Here is an 18842-nt window from a genome sequence, read left to right on the forward strand (position 1 = left end):
CAACAGGAAAATTACCCAGCAAAAGATCAATGTTTTCTAAATAAAGACAAACTATACTTTCCTACAGCCTTTGCTAACAAATAGACACATATATTTAAACATCCGTAATTTCTAAATGAAAGGTATAATGAATAAAACTCTTTAAATGTTTTGTTCTGGGGCGTAAATCTTTTCCATTGTTATTACTTACCTACTTGTATCAATACACATTCTGTATAAAATTGACATTTACAAGCACTAATATCTACATAAATTGATTATTTGATCAGTTTTTATTTTATTAAAATTGTTGTTTATCTATAATTTCACTAAATACTTTTCTCTTTACCCCATATAACACAACATCTAGTTCTGAAAAGAGCATTAATTATCATCTTTGACGTTAGTATATTGTGTATAATTAACAACAAATAATTTAAATGTTTTGAATATTCCACTTGTATTAGAGGGGAAAATGGTAGGGGTGGCCAATGAATGGCTAAGTGTGGCCATGGCCACCCATGGCCCCCCTTCTATCTCCGCCCCTGATTAAGGTATGGACCATACCTTAATCATTCTAGTCAGATGCTTTAGATCAGAGCAAGATATTAAAGACAAGGAACCTTATAAACATGAAACAAGAGCTGCAATAAAACCAAATTTATACGTAACAAATATGGCGGGTGATTAGTGCCACAATGCACTAAATTATTAACTTCTGAAATCAGAATTTAAGTGCGATTGAGTAAATGGCTATGGAAATATTTACAACTTTTTTCTGTGAAAATGTTGACTTTAGACTAAAAGAAAACAAAGGAGAAGGTGTCTTTTGTTTGAGCTGTATAAAGCAGCCAATCAGACATCAGGGTTTCTATGGTAGCAGCTCTAGTCCCGCCTCCTTGTCATTCATGGATGTCTGACAGATTAGTTTCTTAAGATAAAATCAATATCTTTATTGATTAAATTTAGGCCCATATTATTTAATATATTATGTATTAAATATATTTTGTCTTTACTTAATAAATGACATCTTTAAATAATTATTTCATAAGTTCTTTATTTATTGTGTTTTGGCGCTTGTCACAGAGTAATACTGTCTCTGTGTTACTCTAAAAAAAAATAATAATAATGCAGAGCTTTATTGATCAAGCATAAAATTTGAATGTTATTGTAAATGTTATTAAATGACATGGAAACCAAACCTAAAAAACTATTTACAATTTAAAATTGACAGTTTTGTTTTCAGCTACCAGGTCTTTTTTTTTTTTCTACTTATTTCTCTAAAGGTTTGTGCTTCAAACTATGAGGAAAATATGTCAACCTTCATTTGCTGTCCAACCACACTTAATAAGATGAGGGAATGAAAATTAAGCCTTTATTTAAGGCTTCAGCTTCTGGCGGGTAACCTTCCTTATCAATTTGTCTAGAGAGGTTTATAAGAATGAGACACCAGAAATGTTATCAGTTGTATTGCTTATCATTTAAACTTTCATTTTCTTTGAATTAAGCAAATGGAACAAAGGAAATAAAGATGAAAAAACAATAATTTTTATAGCTTGCAAAGGACTGAACTTTCAGAATAAAACGGAATTGTCATGATCTGGCCTGTTTGCTCCTTAATTAGTAATCCCTGTCACCTGTCATTTTCCCTCCCTGCCTCAATTATATTTTATTCCTCTCACCTGTTTCCTCGGGGTTCAGCTCAGCCTGAGCATTCAGCGCCAGATCATTACTTGTCTTTCTGTTAGTCTGTTTGTCTGAGTTTTTGCCTTGGTTCATGTCCTGGATCCTAGCAGCCAGTGGAAAGAGGGTTTTAGTGTTTGTCTCGTCTCCTGATCGTCCACTGTTCCTCCCCTGCGGAGTCCTCTGGGTTTTTGGCTCAATATGTGGAGAGGTTCAGTTTTTATCCAGTAAGCCTGGCTCCAGGGAGGAGACCAGTTTAAAGTCCTGCTTCAAGTTCAGGTTCCTACGTCCTGTCTCGGCTACCCTCTTCCACTGAGCCTGCCTGTCTGCACCTGATCCTGTCTGCTCCTGTGCATGACCACCTGGTCATGCTTCTGGCCCCAGTCAGACTCTGAACCCTCCTGGGAGCCTGTGGATGCCTGGAAGTCTGGATCCTGCCACCTGTTTCTGGTCCTGCCTGATCTGGATTCTGCCTGTTCCGTCTGTTCTGGATCCCTGACCAGGATCGGCTTCCAGCATGACCTCTGGGACTGCAGCAATTGGGGACATTCTTGGTCTGGACTCTTAAACCAGGTAAGTGACCAACTCGGATCATCTTCTGTTAGATGATCGTGGTCACTTACCTGTGTTTCTCCCACTTCAGAGTGTCTGTGATTGGGCGGTGCCCCGCCCTCCCCATCCTGCAGTGTCCGCGAGCCACAGCTCCGCTTTTGTTTTGTTTATTTAATAAACGTTTTGAACTTTCCTACTGACTGTCCTTGAATACTGGGTCCATCTGTCCTCTGTGCATGACAGGAATAGAATAGAAAAATAAAATAGCCACAAAATAATTACTAAATAAAAGAATAAAGTTATTAATGGTATATCAAGATTGAAAAACAATGAATATCAAACTTGAAAATTAAGTCGTATTTTGTTATTCTGTCTTATTGTGTTGAGCAGTCCAAGGCAGAAACTCTAATTGATTCTTATGTTTATCTAAATTAAATCACATTAAGTGTATTCATATAGCATCAATTTAACAAAAAAAAGTTAATTAAATTAAATTAGACCAACAGACTTAAAGTCGATGCATTCCAGTTGATCCTGATTATCAAACAATGCAGTCAGGCTTAATTTCATGCACATTGGTTTAAACTTTTCTTTAAATGTATTTATTTTGGGGAAATCCTGCACTGTAAAAAAAACAACAATCAGCGTAATTAAAAATTCAAGTTAGTAAGATTGGGTTTAGTCATGAGTGTGGCTGGACAACGCTGCAAAACTGGAGAGTAATAGGAAACTTTAGCAAAATAAGAAAGAAGTTATGTCCTCCGGCAGCATAAGCCTATAGCAGCATTACTCAGGATAAACTAAGCATATCTAACTATACTGTAACTTTTAACTAAAAGGAAAGTTTTAGTATTAAATGTAGACATGGTGCCTCATGGATTAAAACTGATTGGTTCCACATCGGGGCTTAATATGTCTTCCTCCTATTCTACTTTTAATGAATGTGAGGAACAACTATATTTATAAGAGAAGTAGAAATTGAACTCTATTCTTGATTTAACGGGAAGACAATCAATGGAAGCTAAAAAAAAATAAAAAAAAGGAGAAAAATGATCTTTGTTTGCAATGATCATCTTGTTTAACTCTATAAGTACATGGACTTTTCAGTGTGGATTATGATAAAAATAAATTGTTAAATATCCTACAATAAGTCATCAACTAAAAATGTATTTTTAACATCAAGTTTTACCCCTCTCCTCCATTACAGAGACGCACATTGCAGCTCGTGGACAGTGCGCACCACCCACCCACTCAGCCACCATCTGTGGACTTGTGCGTGAAGGGGTTTGGCACAAGACTCCGGAGCGCGTAAACAAAAGCACATTGTCTGAGGCGCTGCTGTCCAGTCTGTGAGGGGAGAGTGGATAAAGTCAGCAGTCATTCCCACAGATCTGGAGCTGAACAGAGAGCGGACATAACTTAAACTGGATATTTCTTTTTATCTTGGACTTCTAAGGTAGAGAAAATTAAATCTTTTAAATGTGATTTTAGTGGATATCACCTTTTTTATTAATGGGAAACTGGTATTTAAGTTAATTTTTAGTCTAATTAAGTCCAGTTTTCATGTTTTTAGGCATTTTGTTAAAGAAAAGTTAATATTTAAAGAGATCTTGTGTGTTTTCAGAGGTGATGCCGTGCCTCCAGAACCAGTGCGGCTCCTCTCCACAGGGCGCCAGCCCCGCATCTCAGAGCGCAGAACGCAGCTGCGACTTCCTCACGCCGGAGTTTGTGAAGTTCAGCATGGACCTGACTAACAGCGAGCTCTCCGCGGCCTCATCGGGGCCCGGTTTCTGTCCTCTGCCAGACAACTACGGCTCCGGCTACGACGCGAAGCCGCCGTGCGTCTTCCAGATGCCGAGCGTCCAGGCGGAGCTGCCGTGCGTCAAAGTGGAGGAGGCGCACGGATGTCTGCGCTACCAGAACCACCTGCACCCTCCGGATGAGCTGCTCTCCTCCCAGAGCTCCGTGTATTACTACCGCACCCCTTCCCCGCACAGCTTCCACGCTCCCCACGGACACATCTGGGAGGATTCCGGGTCTCTGTACAAAAACGCCCTTTCCAGATTCTCCCTGTTTTCTCTAAAACACGGTGCCCAGAGCTTCCCTGCATGCCAGGTGAAATTCGACGTCTCCATGAACTTGGATGCGGGCGCATCTCACCAGCAGCCTGGGAAACAGCTTGGGATGGGATTCCCTCGCTCCCTGCAGTTCTCCAACAACCACCACTTTGTGGAATACCAGTCCTCTGGAGCCGGGCGGGGGTCCATCAGCGCGGAGGGGCTGTGTGCGGTGTGCGGGGACAACGCAGCCTGCCAGCATTATGGAGTGCGCACCTGTGAGGGCTGCAAGGGCTTCTTCAAGGTCTGCAGGCTGCTAATGTTCACATTTTTCTATAATAATAAGCTTTATTCTAAGAAAGAAAGAAATTCCCCTAAGCGGCAGTGGCGGTTCAGACCAAATGTTCCAAGCGGCCGGGGCGGGAGGCCCCAGCGTGTTTTCATGGGGGCACAGAAAAGCATGAAAAGAATAAAATAAAATAAAACAGGTTCAAATGCATTAAGATAGCTGCATGAAGTGAAATTTCCATTCAATTAGGTTTAATTAAAATTATATATATATATATATATATATAGACTGAAAATATTTTAGATTTCAAATTTTAGGCATGAAAATGTTCATTTGGATTTTTGTTAAAATCTAAATAAAAATCCCTTAGCTTAGCAAAAAAGCGACTCAAAAAATTGTCGCTATATAAATGTCTAAAAGATCAAATAAAGCTATTATTTGCAATATTAGGTCAATATATACGTTCAAAAATAAGGAATTTTACATCTTTCTAAATTTAAGTTAAAATTACAGTATTCTATAAAATCAGAATTAGAACTCAAGAAAAACTCATAAATTCAGCTGTAAAAATTAGAGTATTTTTTTTATTTGTTTAAAAAAAATTGGGATCCAGTCTCAATATCACTAAAGCTATCACCTTATTGTTTTTAAATAATTAAAAAAAATTATTTTTTTTAAAGAAAAAATATTGAAATAGATCCAAAGGACCATGATCCATCAGTAACCATGTCTGTTTCAGCGAATATCATCATTAGAATTTCTTTTAGTATTATGTCTTTGGTACAGGGGCCAGGCCACTGGCCCCCGTTGGCCCCCGTCTAGAACCGCCCATGCCCAGTGCTCCTCTTGACTATCATTTGAAATTGGATATTTTATTCCACAATCAGGATCTGTTGATCTCCTGACAGGTGATATATTCCGTATGAAAGCCTCTACCGACGTGCCATGAATTGTAAAGCCTCCCCCTCTTGATCTGCCAGGAAGATAATCCCGAGGCAATTCTCAAAATTATGAATGACCACGACCCGTTGTTTACCCAGACTGCCCCTGTCCGCCTGTTGAATTTATTTCCACTGCCTCATGTGGCCCACAGGGGCCAAAGGTGCTGCTGATGAGTTTCAAGGGGCAATTTAGACCGTTTGTACGTTCATGTTCACGCAACTGGGTGCAGAAATGAGAAATCCTGTTTCCCAAAATGAATGACATCCAGCTGGTAAAAGTTTGCAGCACTTGATGGTAGTCAGAAGACTATAATGGATGGGATTGGATGAATTTGTGCCCGTTGGGTGTGTCTCATTATTTTGCCTTTCTTTCCTCTATCTGTACAGCGAACGGTGCAGAAAAATGCCAAGTATGTTTGTTTGGCTACGAAAAGCTGCCCTGTTGACAAGCGAAGGAGGAACCGATGCCAGTACTGTCGCTTCCAGAAGTGCCTGGCGGTTGGAATGGTCAAAGAAGGTATAGCCAAAACAGTCTCCTTTCCTCAAGTTTCTATTCTAATATATGCCACCCACTGAATTAGCTTTGCTGGCATGAGGATGCATCTAACGGTTGGAGGACTGTGGCCCCTCAACAGTTTGAGATCCCTGTCATTATTTGAAACATAAAGTTCCATATAAAGTGTTTTTTTCTTGCAGTGGTGAGGACGGACGGCCTTAAAGGCAGAAGAGGTCGACTGCCATCTAAACCTCGAGCTCTACCGGAGTCTGTTTTACATGGAAGCACCCTTCTCAGTGCCCTCGTTAGGGCACATATAGAGTCCAACCCTCCGACGTCTCGTCTCGACTATTCCAAAGTAAGTCTTCCCGTACAAATGAGCCTTAATGTAAGTCATGGTTGCTCAAATGCACTTTAAGATGGGGTCGTTGGTGTTTCTCCTCACCTTCAGTTCAAGGAGAGTCCAGGAAACCTGCTAGGTGACAATTCTCAGCACATCCGTCAGTTCTATGACCTTTTGACAAGATCAATGGAGGTGATTCGGAGTTGGGCGTTGAGGATTCCAGGTTTTGTCACCCTACCTAAACAGGATCAGGACCTCCTGTTTCACTCAGCTTTCCTGGAGCTATTTGTCTTACGACTGTCGTACAGGTAAAATAGACCAGAAAAACCCTCCGGTCAGATACATATGACTATCCGATGTTTGATGTTATGACCATGGCTTAGGAAAAGTTCTGTATTTGCAGCAGCCTGGTACCATTTGCATTTACTCTTACGCTTTTAGCTTGTTTTCCCACAAGATTTCATGTCATTTTAGATCGAATCCCGAAGAGGGAAAACTGATCTTCTGTGACGGGTCGGTGTGGCATCGACTACAGTGCCTGCAGGGCTTCGGGGAATGGATCGACAGCATTCTGGAATTCTCTGCCAATCTGCAGAGGATGAACCTGGACGTTTCAACCTTTTCCTGCATCTGCACTCTGGCTTTACTCACCGGTGAGCTTTGCGTACTTTCACCTGCTTCAATCTGATGGTCATTTATTGGAATTTAAAAACAGAAACCTTTCCTTTTAGTCAGTTTTCTTTAATGGTTAAGAGTCATTAAATATAATAGAAAGGATTTGGAGGAACGAAAATAAGTTAGTAAAGTTGTGTTCTATATTTATACTTAAAATATGCTATAAAAAGTGCTATAAATGGTTATCGACCTCCAATCAAACAGGGTGATTAATGATTTATAAAACATTTAGAAACTATAGTTGAATAGATTCAAAGTGCTTTGAAAATGGCCTTGATGGGTTAAGAATGATGTTTTTGATTGAGAATAGGGTTAATGTTTTAAATAAAGAAATACAAAATTAAAAGTCAGAAAAATGCTTGAATAAAACCTCTCTATGGTTAGCTAAAAAGAAAAAAATTCTTTTAAATATAAGCTTGTGCAAATACTCTAATTAATAAGCTAAAAGATACCAATTTGATAGCAACAGATGGGTCAAACTTCAATAAGAGAGTGAAAAGAAAAACAGATAACAGATTGATTTAAAGTCAAAACTTCATGTTTCCAGTATTAAATATTTTCATAGTAGATTTGTTTCATAAAAAGGGAGCCTAGTTGCGTTTAAGTAGATAGAAAAATAACTGTTTAAAATGTTGATTGTATTCAATGGAATTAATGAGAGATTAAATTTAAATAAAAGAATAGTGAACTTAATGGATGTAAATAATGCAAAGAAATTATAAAACAGTAAGAAGGTATAAACTGCTTGGTGTTAAAAAATTTTAGTCAGGCTTACAAAAGCAAAATTAAATATGAAAATATAAAAAAAACAAAGTGTGAAATATAAATAATTCACATGTAATTTTTTTAATGTCTCATTAAGATAGATGTCAAAGAAATCAAGATGATAGTGATTATTTATGCCTAAAAATGTCTCTTTTCAAAACTTTAATACTTTAATTCAAAGTAAAATATAAATATGTAAGGATACATATTCGATGAAATGCACAAATGTAGTTTTTAAATTAACTCAGTCATTCTTAGCCTGTTAAAAGGTTAGCTAATACGCTATTTGGCTAACAACAGCTAGCTTAAACAAAATCATGTAATAATAAAGGGATATTTTTATATAACTGTTTATAATTATTGAGATTTTTAGTTAGGAGGGTTTTCTAAGCCTTTTAAACATCATAGTACTTGATAAATCCCTACAACTTTTAGCTAAATCAAAACCAAAGATGTTTTTTCGATTTTACATCAAGTTTTCTGAGTGTCCAAAATGTTATATCTTATATCATATTATTGTAACTTTTATTTTTCTAAACCTGCAGTCTAATTATCTGCAGTCTAAAAAAATAGCTTAAAAAAAAAAGCTTGTGCTGTTGTTGGATGCTAATGCTAATTTTGAAACATTCAGAGCGCCACGGGCTAAAGGAGCCAAAGAGGGTGGAGGAGCTGCAAAGCAATGTGCTCAGGTGCTTAAAAGACAACGAGACTGCAGGTTCAGACAGACGAGGTGCAGACCGCTGGTCCAACCACCTGTCCAGACTTCTGGAGAAACTGCCCGAACTTCGCACTCTGTGCATCCAAGGCCTGCAGAGGATTTTCTACCTAAAGCTGGAGGACCTGGTGCCGCCTCCTGCTGTGATAGATAAGTTATTCATGGACACGCTGCCGTTTTAAATAATTTTTTTTTAACTTCGTTTTAAATTCATTCTGGCAGCTTGAGTTATTTGCTCTACATAAAAGCAGTTTAAAAATCAAAATTCAAGTTGCTGGGTGAGTATTGGGGCCAAAATGTCCGCATATAAAACTTAAAGCTGGTGAGTTTTTCCTTCTTGAAGTTCCTTTTTTATATTCATATAAAAGAAAAATGTGAATGGGAAAAAAAAAACTACATTTGGACACATTCTACTGCCTGTTCAGCTGCTATCAAATCATTTTATACCAAATAAAACAAGTTTTTTTTTTCATGCTTATATTTATTAGTGAGATATTGTTCTTTAACATTTGCTACAAATGCTCAGCTGTGTTCAGTCTGTCAGTTATGTCCACGATTTAATAAAATAAAGTTCAAATAAGATATTTCTAATATTTTTATTTTATGTCTTGTGATATTTTTTAATCATCAAAGGATAATTCATTTAGTAGTTTCAGTAATCCACCTTTTTTCATGCAACAACACACCTTCCCACATAAAAACATTTCTTTTTTCCCATCATCCTTAGCAAAACAGTTCAGATCAGTTATATTCAGTGGAGTTTTTAAGTTTTTGAGGTCTGAAACTTAGACTAGACCATTCTAACACATACATATGATGTGATTCATATTCATATGATGGTGTAACATAGTGTGAAGTTTTTTTTCATCATATTACACTTTCGAAAAATTTATTTAAAAAAATAAAATAAATAAATCTTCCTAAATTTTCTCCCTATGCACATTTTTTTTTGTGTGTGTGTAATGGTTTCATTACAAAATGTCCAAATATTAACCGGGTTTCCACACTTTCACAATTCGTTTTGACATTATTCTCAATGACATTTTACCTATAAATCTATAAGAAGTTAAAATATATATATGTGTCTTTTTAAGATTTTTTCGTAATAAGGAATGGGTCCTAAAATGGCAAGCCGTTTTTAACATGAATTGGGTTATAATGCCTTTACACTCAAGATATCTCAAATTGTTTTATGACTAGACATTTTAGCGATTTAAGAAATCTCTAATTATATTTTGACTTGTCAAAATACCTATTCGAGTATCTCTAATTACATTCTGACTAGTCGAAATTACGTCAGATTTACCATTAACTTGTATGGAAACGTCACTTTAAGATATCTAGAATGAATTACTGACTATCTGAAATACGCATTTCACATATCTACGATTAAATTACGACTAGTCATAAAGTAATTTCAAGATATCTTGACTTTAGTTTTGGCTAGTCATAATTCTAATTAAAGATATCTCAAATGCCACCATAATTCATGATATCAAATGTATTTTAGGATAGGAGATATGCAGTTTTGATATCTTAAAAGCAAATAATGACTAGACAAAACAAATTTAAAGAAATCTTGAATTATAATTTCAACTATTCGAAATTCCTTTTTAAGATATCTCTAAGTGAATTAAAGATATCTTGAATTATTCAGCTTTTCCATTAAAGATATCTTAAATTGACATTCTGACTAGTCAAAATGTGTAAAAATCTTTTTAATGGGCTTCCAGGAGGATCATTCCTAAATAATTCCTTACTGTCAGTTTAATCCAAAGGAGGAAAAGTTAAATCAGCGTGTGAAGCTTTAAATGACAAATCTGGTGTCGTAATTTGAGATATCTTGAAAGGAATTTTGACTAGTCTAAATGTAATTTAAGATATCTCGAATTATTATTCTTCCTAATCAGAATGTAAATACATATATCTTAAACTGCCATTCCGAATAGTCAAAATGTGGTTTTTGTCTAGTCAAAATGTATTTTTAAGATATCTGGAACGTAATTATGGATGTTTCAGACGAAACCGAATTTATGTTAAAACGGCTTGCCGCAGTCCTATGGGCAGTTGCTCAGGGAGATATCAGAATGAAGGCGTCATAGAGAAAAAAAAATTCAGAAGCCATTTCTTTTTCGGTTGTGCTCTGAAAAGAATTTCTATAGCTGTAATTTTTGTGCGTGTTGAGTAGACATATCCCTACCTCAGATTTTCTGCATTTTAAGTGTTCAGATCATGACAGGAACAAGTTTTCACCCAAACTGTCACTGATGCGAATCAAAGCTATTTGAAAATATTTATTCTTTTGTTTCTATATAAATATAGAAAATAATAAAAGCCAGTTATATGACCATTTATATGTGCATCCTCAGGCATGTTTTTTTTTTTTTTTTTTTTTAAACTTCCAAATGTTTTTTTTTTAAGGCTGTCGGCTTACTGACCTTTCCGTAGCCCTCTGGTCAGATGTGACATTAAAGACATTGGTTTCTGCTGCCATTCTCCGAGATAAAGTCCCTTTTAATTCAGCAACGAGACGAACCGACAGGCAGAATGAAGCTTTTTATCTGCAGTGGAACCGTCTGTTTAAAGCCTGAAAGGAAAACTTTCGAACTGCAGCGAAAGAACCGAACTCCACAAGCATCAACCTAAGCTTGTGCTGTGAAACAGATTTACAGATTAGAAATAATCCCAGCAGAATTTTATCACTATTTTCTTCTCTGTCTGGGAAAAACAGAACCCTGATGTTCCTATAGAGGTTTTAATAGAGCTTAGGATCAATATTCCATTTAGAGCTGTAGTTTGCTGAGCAGAGATAGCAATGAATCAATAACATTAACGGGACACATCCAGTATATTCTGAAGATGATGATGATGATGATGATGATGATGATGATGATGATGATGATGATGATGATGATGATGATGGGAGAACAAAAGAGCTGCACTGGTTCTTTAGTGGCTTTAGAAACATGGATTTCTACTGACATGCCAAAAATGCAACAAAACATACATTTATCTCTGCAAAATCACAATATAAACCCATTCTCACTTCCTGTAGGAGTGTAAGAAGCTGTGTTGGAACTCCAGATTAGGGAACATTTTTTTTACTTTTAGGGCGCTGATCAAGTTTCTGAATGAAAGAGCGCTCGTATTTCATGAACTGAAAGACGTTTTTGTCCGATCAAGTGTTTAAATGGGCTGCGGTTAACAAAGTGAATGTTTCCACTAGCAGTTCCTTTAAGTCAGGGATCATTTACAAGCTTTTGGTCCAAAGATCAAAAAGTAGAACACATCTCTTCTCTTTGCAGGTACACAAGAAAGTTCCAAAAAAAATGGTTTAGGTTCTGTCTTTATGGTTTTAAGGTTTTATGGTAATGTGGTACATATAAAAAAAAAAAAAATATTTCACTAAAGCCACTTACTGACTGTTAACATCTATTAAAATGGTTTTCATTTCCATCACAGCCTTTATCACCACCAATTCTACTTTAACAAAAAGCTTTAAAGAAGCTGGATGTATGGAGGTCTGAAACTGACAAAATAGAATTAGAACATTAAACCTTACTAAAAACTTCTACAAAAAAATGTATTTTCTTTTCAAGTATGAATTGACCTTGCGCTAAAAAAAAAACATTATTTCACTAAAGCAACTTACTGACTGTTAACATCTATTAAAATGGTTTTCATTTCTATCACAGCCTTTATCACCACCAATTCTACTTTAACAAAAAGCTTTAAAGAAGCTGGATGTATGGAGGTCTGAAACTGACAAAATAAAATTAGAACATTAAACCTTACTAAAAACCGCTCTAACTATATTAATTTCTTTTAAAGTATGAATTGACCTTGCACTAAAAAAAAATTATTTCCTTTACAGTCGAATTTTATTTTTATTTATTTATTTTTTTTTAATGTTTTATATCTTACAAAAAATGAAGTAGGCTGCTGTAACTATAATTACCATTAGCTTGTCTGCCTACAACACATACAATTATAATGTTAAAGCTTGTTGCTTTTTCATTAAACAATTTATTTTCAAAAGTAATACTACATCCATTGAATGTCTAGAGTGGTGCATAAAAAAAGGAATTAATCCTTATTTAAAAAAAAAAATTACATTTGTTTTTATAACTTTTATATTTTTTTATATATTTAATATTTTTATAAATGTTGACGGGTCCAAAATATATAAACATTTACTTTGGTTGCCTTGGTTATGATGCCAACGTTGACACCAAAGGATTTAGCAAAATAGTATTAGCAGGTTGCAGCTCAGCGTTTCCAGATCGTTGTAGCTTATTTATAGGACTGAGAAATGGCTTGTTAGCACCTTTATACTGTTATGTTTTATTGGCCAAAAAAAAAGAAAAATAAAGGGGGATATGATTGAAGCTTTTAAGCTTGTAGAAAAGTGAAGGGGCTCAAAAGCCACCCAGAGGTTCCCTTACAAAGGGTAAGGAAAATGTTTGCTAATTCAGGCTGTGTCCGAATGTCCGCCCTAACCAATATATACGGCACTGTATAGTGGTTACGTCATTTTAGATGAGTGTCCAAATGTCTAGTGTGCCACTAGCCGATCCGTCCAGGAAGCACGATCCGTTCTGCGCATGCATGAATAGATTTCCATAAAGAATGTAATTATGGTACTAAAATTACTTATTTCTATCCTTAACTCACTCAAGAAGGCTAATACACATCTTTAAAAAAGTTTTTTCTTACTTTTGTGAGCCAATTTTTACGTTTTCTTCGTTAAACTGCTTCTCTGACGTCATCATCGGACATGCACAGAGCAGTCCGGCAAAATATGATTAAACCATCTTTCTTTAGATTACGCTCTATATACCATAAGGTTAAAAAGAAACAAAAACATAAAACTCAAAAAGACTAGATTTATGTTTAAATCCAAAACCGAAAAAGTTAGCCATCGGAAGTAGCGTAGGATCCCATTTCCGATCGGGAAGAGACGAGTGACAAAACAGAAAGGATTTTAAGGTATTTATTTTCTCAGAAAATACATTTTCAACCTTTAACACATTATATTTAAGTACGCTTACTATTTTGGGGGAGGGAAAATGTCACTTAGGTATTTTTAACTAAATAAAATCGAGGACGACCCGGATGTATATCTGGATGCGCATGCGCAAATGAGCTGATAGCGCATGCACAGAACAGATCGTGCTCCCGGGACTGATTGGGTAGTGACATAGTGGGTTAAAAAGTAGTGGACTCTAAATTACCCAGAATGTACCTTGAAAAGTAGTGATCATCCATGGTCACTAGACGAGCAGATATATCCTGGAGTCATGAGATTTGTTGTCACAGCGGTGACAAATAAGAAAGATGGCGCAGGAATCATGCGGGGAGGTGGAGTTTCGTGATCAACGGGGAGTAAAAAGTGATAATCTGTCCAAATGGTGAGCTAATTGAGTTCACTATAATTTCCACTATATAGTCCCCACTCTATATAGTGATTGAGGGATTTAGGGGTTAGGGCGGATGTGCGGACAAAGCACTAGCATTAGCAAAACCTAGAAACGAGCTGGCAAATGAAGGTTGGAACAACAGCAGGCAAGAGGAAGTGTGCCACCTATTGGATAGGATTGAATTTTAGTATTGGAGATGAAACTGAAAAATACATGTAAAGCGAAAATAGCAGCAGTAGGAAACACATATATTTTCTTTTTTCTGTTTCAACTTTACTTTCATTTTTTTTCATGAATTCAAACCAAAAATTTTTTACTAATTTGGTTGAACTCTAAAAATTCAACCAAGGTTTTTTTTTTTTTTTTTTTTTTTTTTTTTTTTTATGAGATTTTTTTTAATGGAGCCTAGGTGGAAGTTCAACTGAAGAAACTGATTGCTCTCCTACATCCACCTGCGACACAGCCAATCAGCTTTGAACCACACCTCCACGAAAGCCAATCGGCATCCAAAGTTCATCTCGTCTGCTACCTAGTGTGCAGGTTGCGCTGTGTGACTTCATTCAGATGACCCCGTTTCAACCCACCTCCAGCCCCTCCTCCACCATCGTAGCTAAAGCTTCATCAGAGTGTCATTCCTCCCGGACTCTTACTGCATACCGCGTCTCATTTCAGCAGTCCGGCAGAACACCGCAAGTTGAGCCTGGTTCTGCCAGAGGTTTTCCTCTCCACTGTCACTTCATGCTTGCTCATCATGGACAGGTTCTCTCAACCTGTGTTTTCCAAATGGAGTGAAGCTCTAGTATCAGCTGGATCTCCCCATAAAGCTCAGCATACCGTCTCACTAACCAGCAGTCTACAGACTGACCAACTTCATCTATCTCCAATCCACCACCAGTTTCAGGCCTGGGGGGTAAACATGCCTATTCTTTGCTCCTGTTCATGCATATCTATCAAAATTAAGAGCTATGCTTCCTGCTGAGGTCTGAGCGCCAAAGACAAAGTAATTGTATCAATAAATTTCTTCTAATTGTCTTTTCTCTTCGTGTGAGTTTTTCAGATTGAAATAACACGTAATGCTTTTAGATTAAAAACATCAAATATTTTCTCACGGTTTAACTGCTTTAATGTATATATGTTCCACATCTTTGTCTAAAATTGAATAAAAAAACCTCCAGGATGCAGTTTTACACAAAGCAGGACACTGTAGACGCTAAGTCCTGTTTGAGCTCCTTAAATGTATATGATGGAGAGTGGGCGGCCTGAACAGGTTGTTCTGAAGGATGTCATTGCTCCCAGGCAGGTTGTGGCTACGCAGCAGCATCTTATATTTGATCTCAAGTGGGTCGGCGTTTGGGTTTTCCTGCAGACTTTGATCTCTGCAGCTGTCCGGCTTCAGGACAGCTCAACCCTTATCGCTTTCAGGCCAGAGACCAGGAGCAAGGAGACCAACCGCTGAGGAATTTATAGGAAGACTCGCTTTGCCCCCAGATATTTTCATCATGTAATCCGTCGTAGATTATTACAGATTAATTCATCCAATGCCTCAATTGCTATTGATATGAAAGAAAAACATCCCATTAAGAATATGTGCAGGTAAATAAAGAGGGAAGAGTCATTAGGTTCTAAAGAGTGGTATTTTCATGGAGTCTGTTTTGATTAAAAAATGAACACTGAAAATCATTAAAAATCAGAAAGGACACCCAATCTTGATTGTTTGATACCCTTCTTTTTGAATCGCGATTAATGGTATGCAGGTAAGATGATGGGTACTTTGTGCCTTGAGACCTTTTTAAAGAGAAAATCCTCCCAAGATGTGCTTGACATTTAACACTTCAGCCACTGAATATCCATTCCTTTCAGGTTAAAGATGATTTCATTTCCCAAATGTATTCACACCTTTACAGATTTCTTCTTTTTTTAAGGCCAAACATAAGTTTAAGATTATTAAACATATTTAAACATCAGACCTGAATGAAGACAATTTTTATGTAAATTATTACAAGGACTTAAACTAATTAATATTATGTGTATTCTACCATATTGAACAGAATTGTTAATGTTATGCCTTAATAACTTAATGTGGTTAATCTTGACTTTGATTTGGCCACTTCAAAACTCTTATCTGGTTTATGGTTCACTCTGAACTGGACTTCAGATTGTCAAGCTGTGCGTCTCATGTGGTGGAGTTTATGATCACACAGTCATACTTGATGATGTTGGGCGTTTGCCTCAGGAGTGCAACATGCGTGGGTTGTCATATTTGCCAAGTTTTTTTCTGTTGTTGAATCATAAAATCTAATTATTACTGAGGAAATGAGAGGTGAAGGGCTTTAGATGTTGTTATGCAGTCATCTGTGACCTCCTGGATGAATCCTGGTCAAGGGGAAGTTATCATTAAACCAGGCACTCGACTTGAGTCCCAAATTCCTGAGGGCCCCATAAAACTCCTCACACCCTGTCAAAAGGGAGATATTTTCCCCCTATATTGATTATCATTACCTGATTCTACTGAAGACGGAAAATTTCATGGCTCGTTTTGAAGTAGGCTTTCACTTTCGTTTGTTTTTTGCTACAGAGGAGCAGAAATCTACGGAGCCCCTCTGATGACATGGTCAAAAAAAAAAATGTTTAATTGTGGCCACGAAGTAGTATTTCGTGCGCACGAAGTAGTATTTCGCGGCCACGCAATAAGTATAACGTGCGCACGAAATACTACTTCGTGGCCACGCAATAAGTATAACGTGCGCACGAAATACTACTTCGTGGCCACGCAATAAGTTTAACGTGCGCACGAAATAGTTATTAATAATATCAATAAATCTGCCCGTTTTCAGGTTTATGTTAACTGTAATGACTTATCTTGGACAGGCTGCTATGTAAACGGGCCTTTAGTCCTTCGTTTAGCTATGCTGCGGTTGTTTACACTACGCCTTTTCCACCTAAAATAGCGTTTTAGCAACAAATGTCACGTGACTGGCGGAGACCGACTGGGTAAGCAAATCGAGCGCGCCTTAGACCTTAGAGAAGGCGCGCTCGATTTGCTTACCCAGCTGTCCAGGAATGATATTAATATTATTAATAAGTATTTCGTGCGCACGTTAAACGTATTGCGTGGCCACGAAATAGTATTTCGTGCGCACGATAAACTTATTGCGTGGCCACAAAGCAGTATTTCGTGCGCACGTTATACTTATTGCGTGGCCACGAAATACTACTTCGTGCGCACGAAATACTATTTCGTGGCCACAATTAAACATTTTTTTTGACCATGTCATCAGAGGGGCTCCGTAGAAATCCATCTTCTGTTTTTATTTTTTAAAATAAGATTGCACCGACAGAAGTAAAAAAGTAAAAAGACTTTGAGAAAACAAGAAAAGGAGAAAACAGGGAGAGAATATAATAAGAAAAGTGGACAGGAAGAAGACAAAAGGGAGAAAAATATAGGAATTGAAAAGGAAAGAACAAAATAAACGGTTAGAGGAAACATTATGAGACAGGAAGTAAAATATTTAGTGTGTATTCTATTCAAATGTCTGTATCTCTAGAATATGATTGACTTTTCTTTTGTTTTTTTTTTGTTTTTTTAATCCAGTACTGGTCCTTGTGCAGTTTTTGCAGTAACTTTTGTGACACTCCGAGATGTTTTTTTTTCCATTTATAGATACCAGCTCTTCATGGCTTTCTGTGAAGCCCTCGAATCAACTTTATTTATTCCCAACCGAATAAACATCAGAGACTCTACTTGTTATGTTTCTTTAAATTTGGCCATGGTGCTGCTTCTTAAAATCTTCTAGCCTACTTCCTGTTGTCAAATTGGTTCTATTGATGCCATTTCTTGACTTTAGGAATTAAGACTTTATCACGTCTGAGTTCAGCTTACTATAAAATGTCATTACTTAGAAATAATGCCTGTTAAGGCTTCTATATATCAACTCAGGTTGGTTTGGATGGGCTATAACTTTAAATGGTAAAATCATAATCTGAAAACTTATTTTGCTGTTAATTCATGTTGTTACAATATGATAAAGTGTGGGAAAAAAGGGACAAAAACTATAATTTCTTCTCAACCTGGTTATCTTCCATCCTTCCTGCTGCTCCACGGAAATATTTGTATTCAGATTATTCTTCTGTGTAATTCTACAAAGCCTGATCAAAAGCATAAACGAGAGCAGAAATCCCTCACGCTGTTTGGTTGTTTAGGAAAAGCAATCAGTGAATTCCTCTCAGCGTCCACTTAGCAACTCTGTCTTTAAACCGACAGTAAATTAAATGGATTAGAGCGTCTTATTGTTTGTGAACCTTTGGGGAGTCCTTCATCTGAAATTAACATTCAGTTTTTATGTATTTAAATCAAACAAATAAAGACAAACCTGAGCAAAAGGGGTTTAAAGGAATAATATATAGAATCAGGAAGCCAAGGGATTATTGTGAGATTTTCTCTCCCGCTTAGATATAGTTTATTTTCAAAGTTTTTAGATTGGGGTTGCCAAAATAAGGGTCGGGATCCCCTGGGTAGTCAGAAGTCACATATAGAGAGGATCTAGTTTGGAGGATCTAGAGAGTCACTAAAAAAGCAAATAAACAGCTATTTTAGATTTAATATTTAAATCATGCAATTTGTAATCCGATTTGAAGTGCATTGTTTAATTGCACATTTTAAATTGAAGAGGATTTTTAAATTGTATTTATCCATTTTCTTATTTTTTTTTTTTTTCATGAGCCTTCTGCTTGCCCCAGTTGGACGATAACAATGCGGAGGAGAGCAGCTGTTCAATTTAATAGGTGGAATTAGAAAATGCTTTTAACATTGGATTTCAAATTGCATGATTTAAATATTAAATTTGAAATGTAGTTTTTTGGAGGCCATGAATGTCTCATGAAGTAAATAAATATACCATGAAATGGTTTATTACACCATTAAAATATT

The 18842-nt window shown here is 36.6% G+C and overlaps 1 protein-coding gene across 1 annotated transcript; it reads left to right on the plus strand.

The window, feature by feature from the left end:
- Positions 1–3468: 3468 nt before the first annotated feature.
- LOC119781573 (nuclear receptor subfamily 4 group A member 2-like) lies at positions 3469–9141 on the plus strand. The gene is made up of 7 exons (XM_038282070.1): positions 3469–3670; positions 3839–4575; positions 5889–6018; positions 6198–6355; positions 6449–6648; positions 6815–6993; positions 8412–9141. Exons 2-7 carry the CDS (start codon positions 3844–3846, stop codon positions 8675–8677), a joined length of 1665 nt encoding a protein of 554 aa, XP_038137998.1. The 5' UTR covers positions 3469–3670; positions 3839–3843; the 3' UTR covers positions 8678–9141.
- The last annotated feature ends 9701 nt before the right edge of the window (positions 9142–18842 follow it).

Source organism: Cyprinodon tularosa, unplaced genomic scaffold (assembly GCF_016077235.1).
Source record: "Cyprinodon tularosa strain WSP-4 unplaced genomic scaffold, ASM1607723v1 ctg18, whole genome shotgun sequence".
NCBI classification, from domain to species: Eukaryota; Metazoa; Chordata; class Actinopteri; order Cyprinodontiformes; family Cyprinodontidae; genus Cyprinodon; species Cyprinodon tularosa.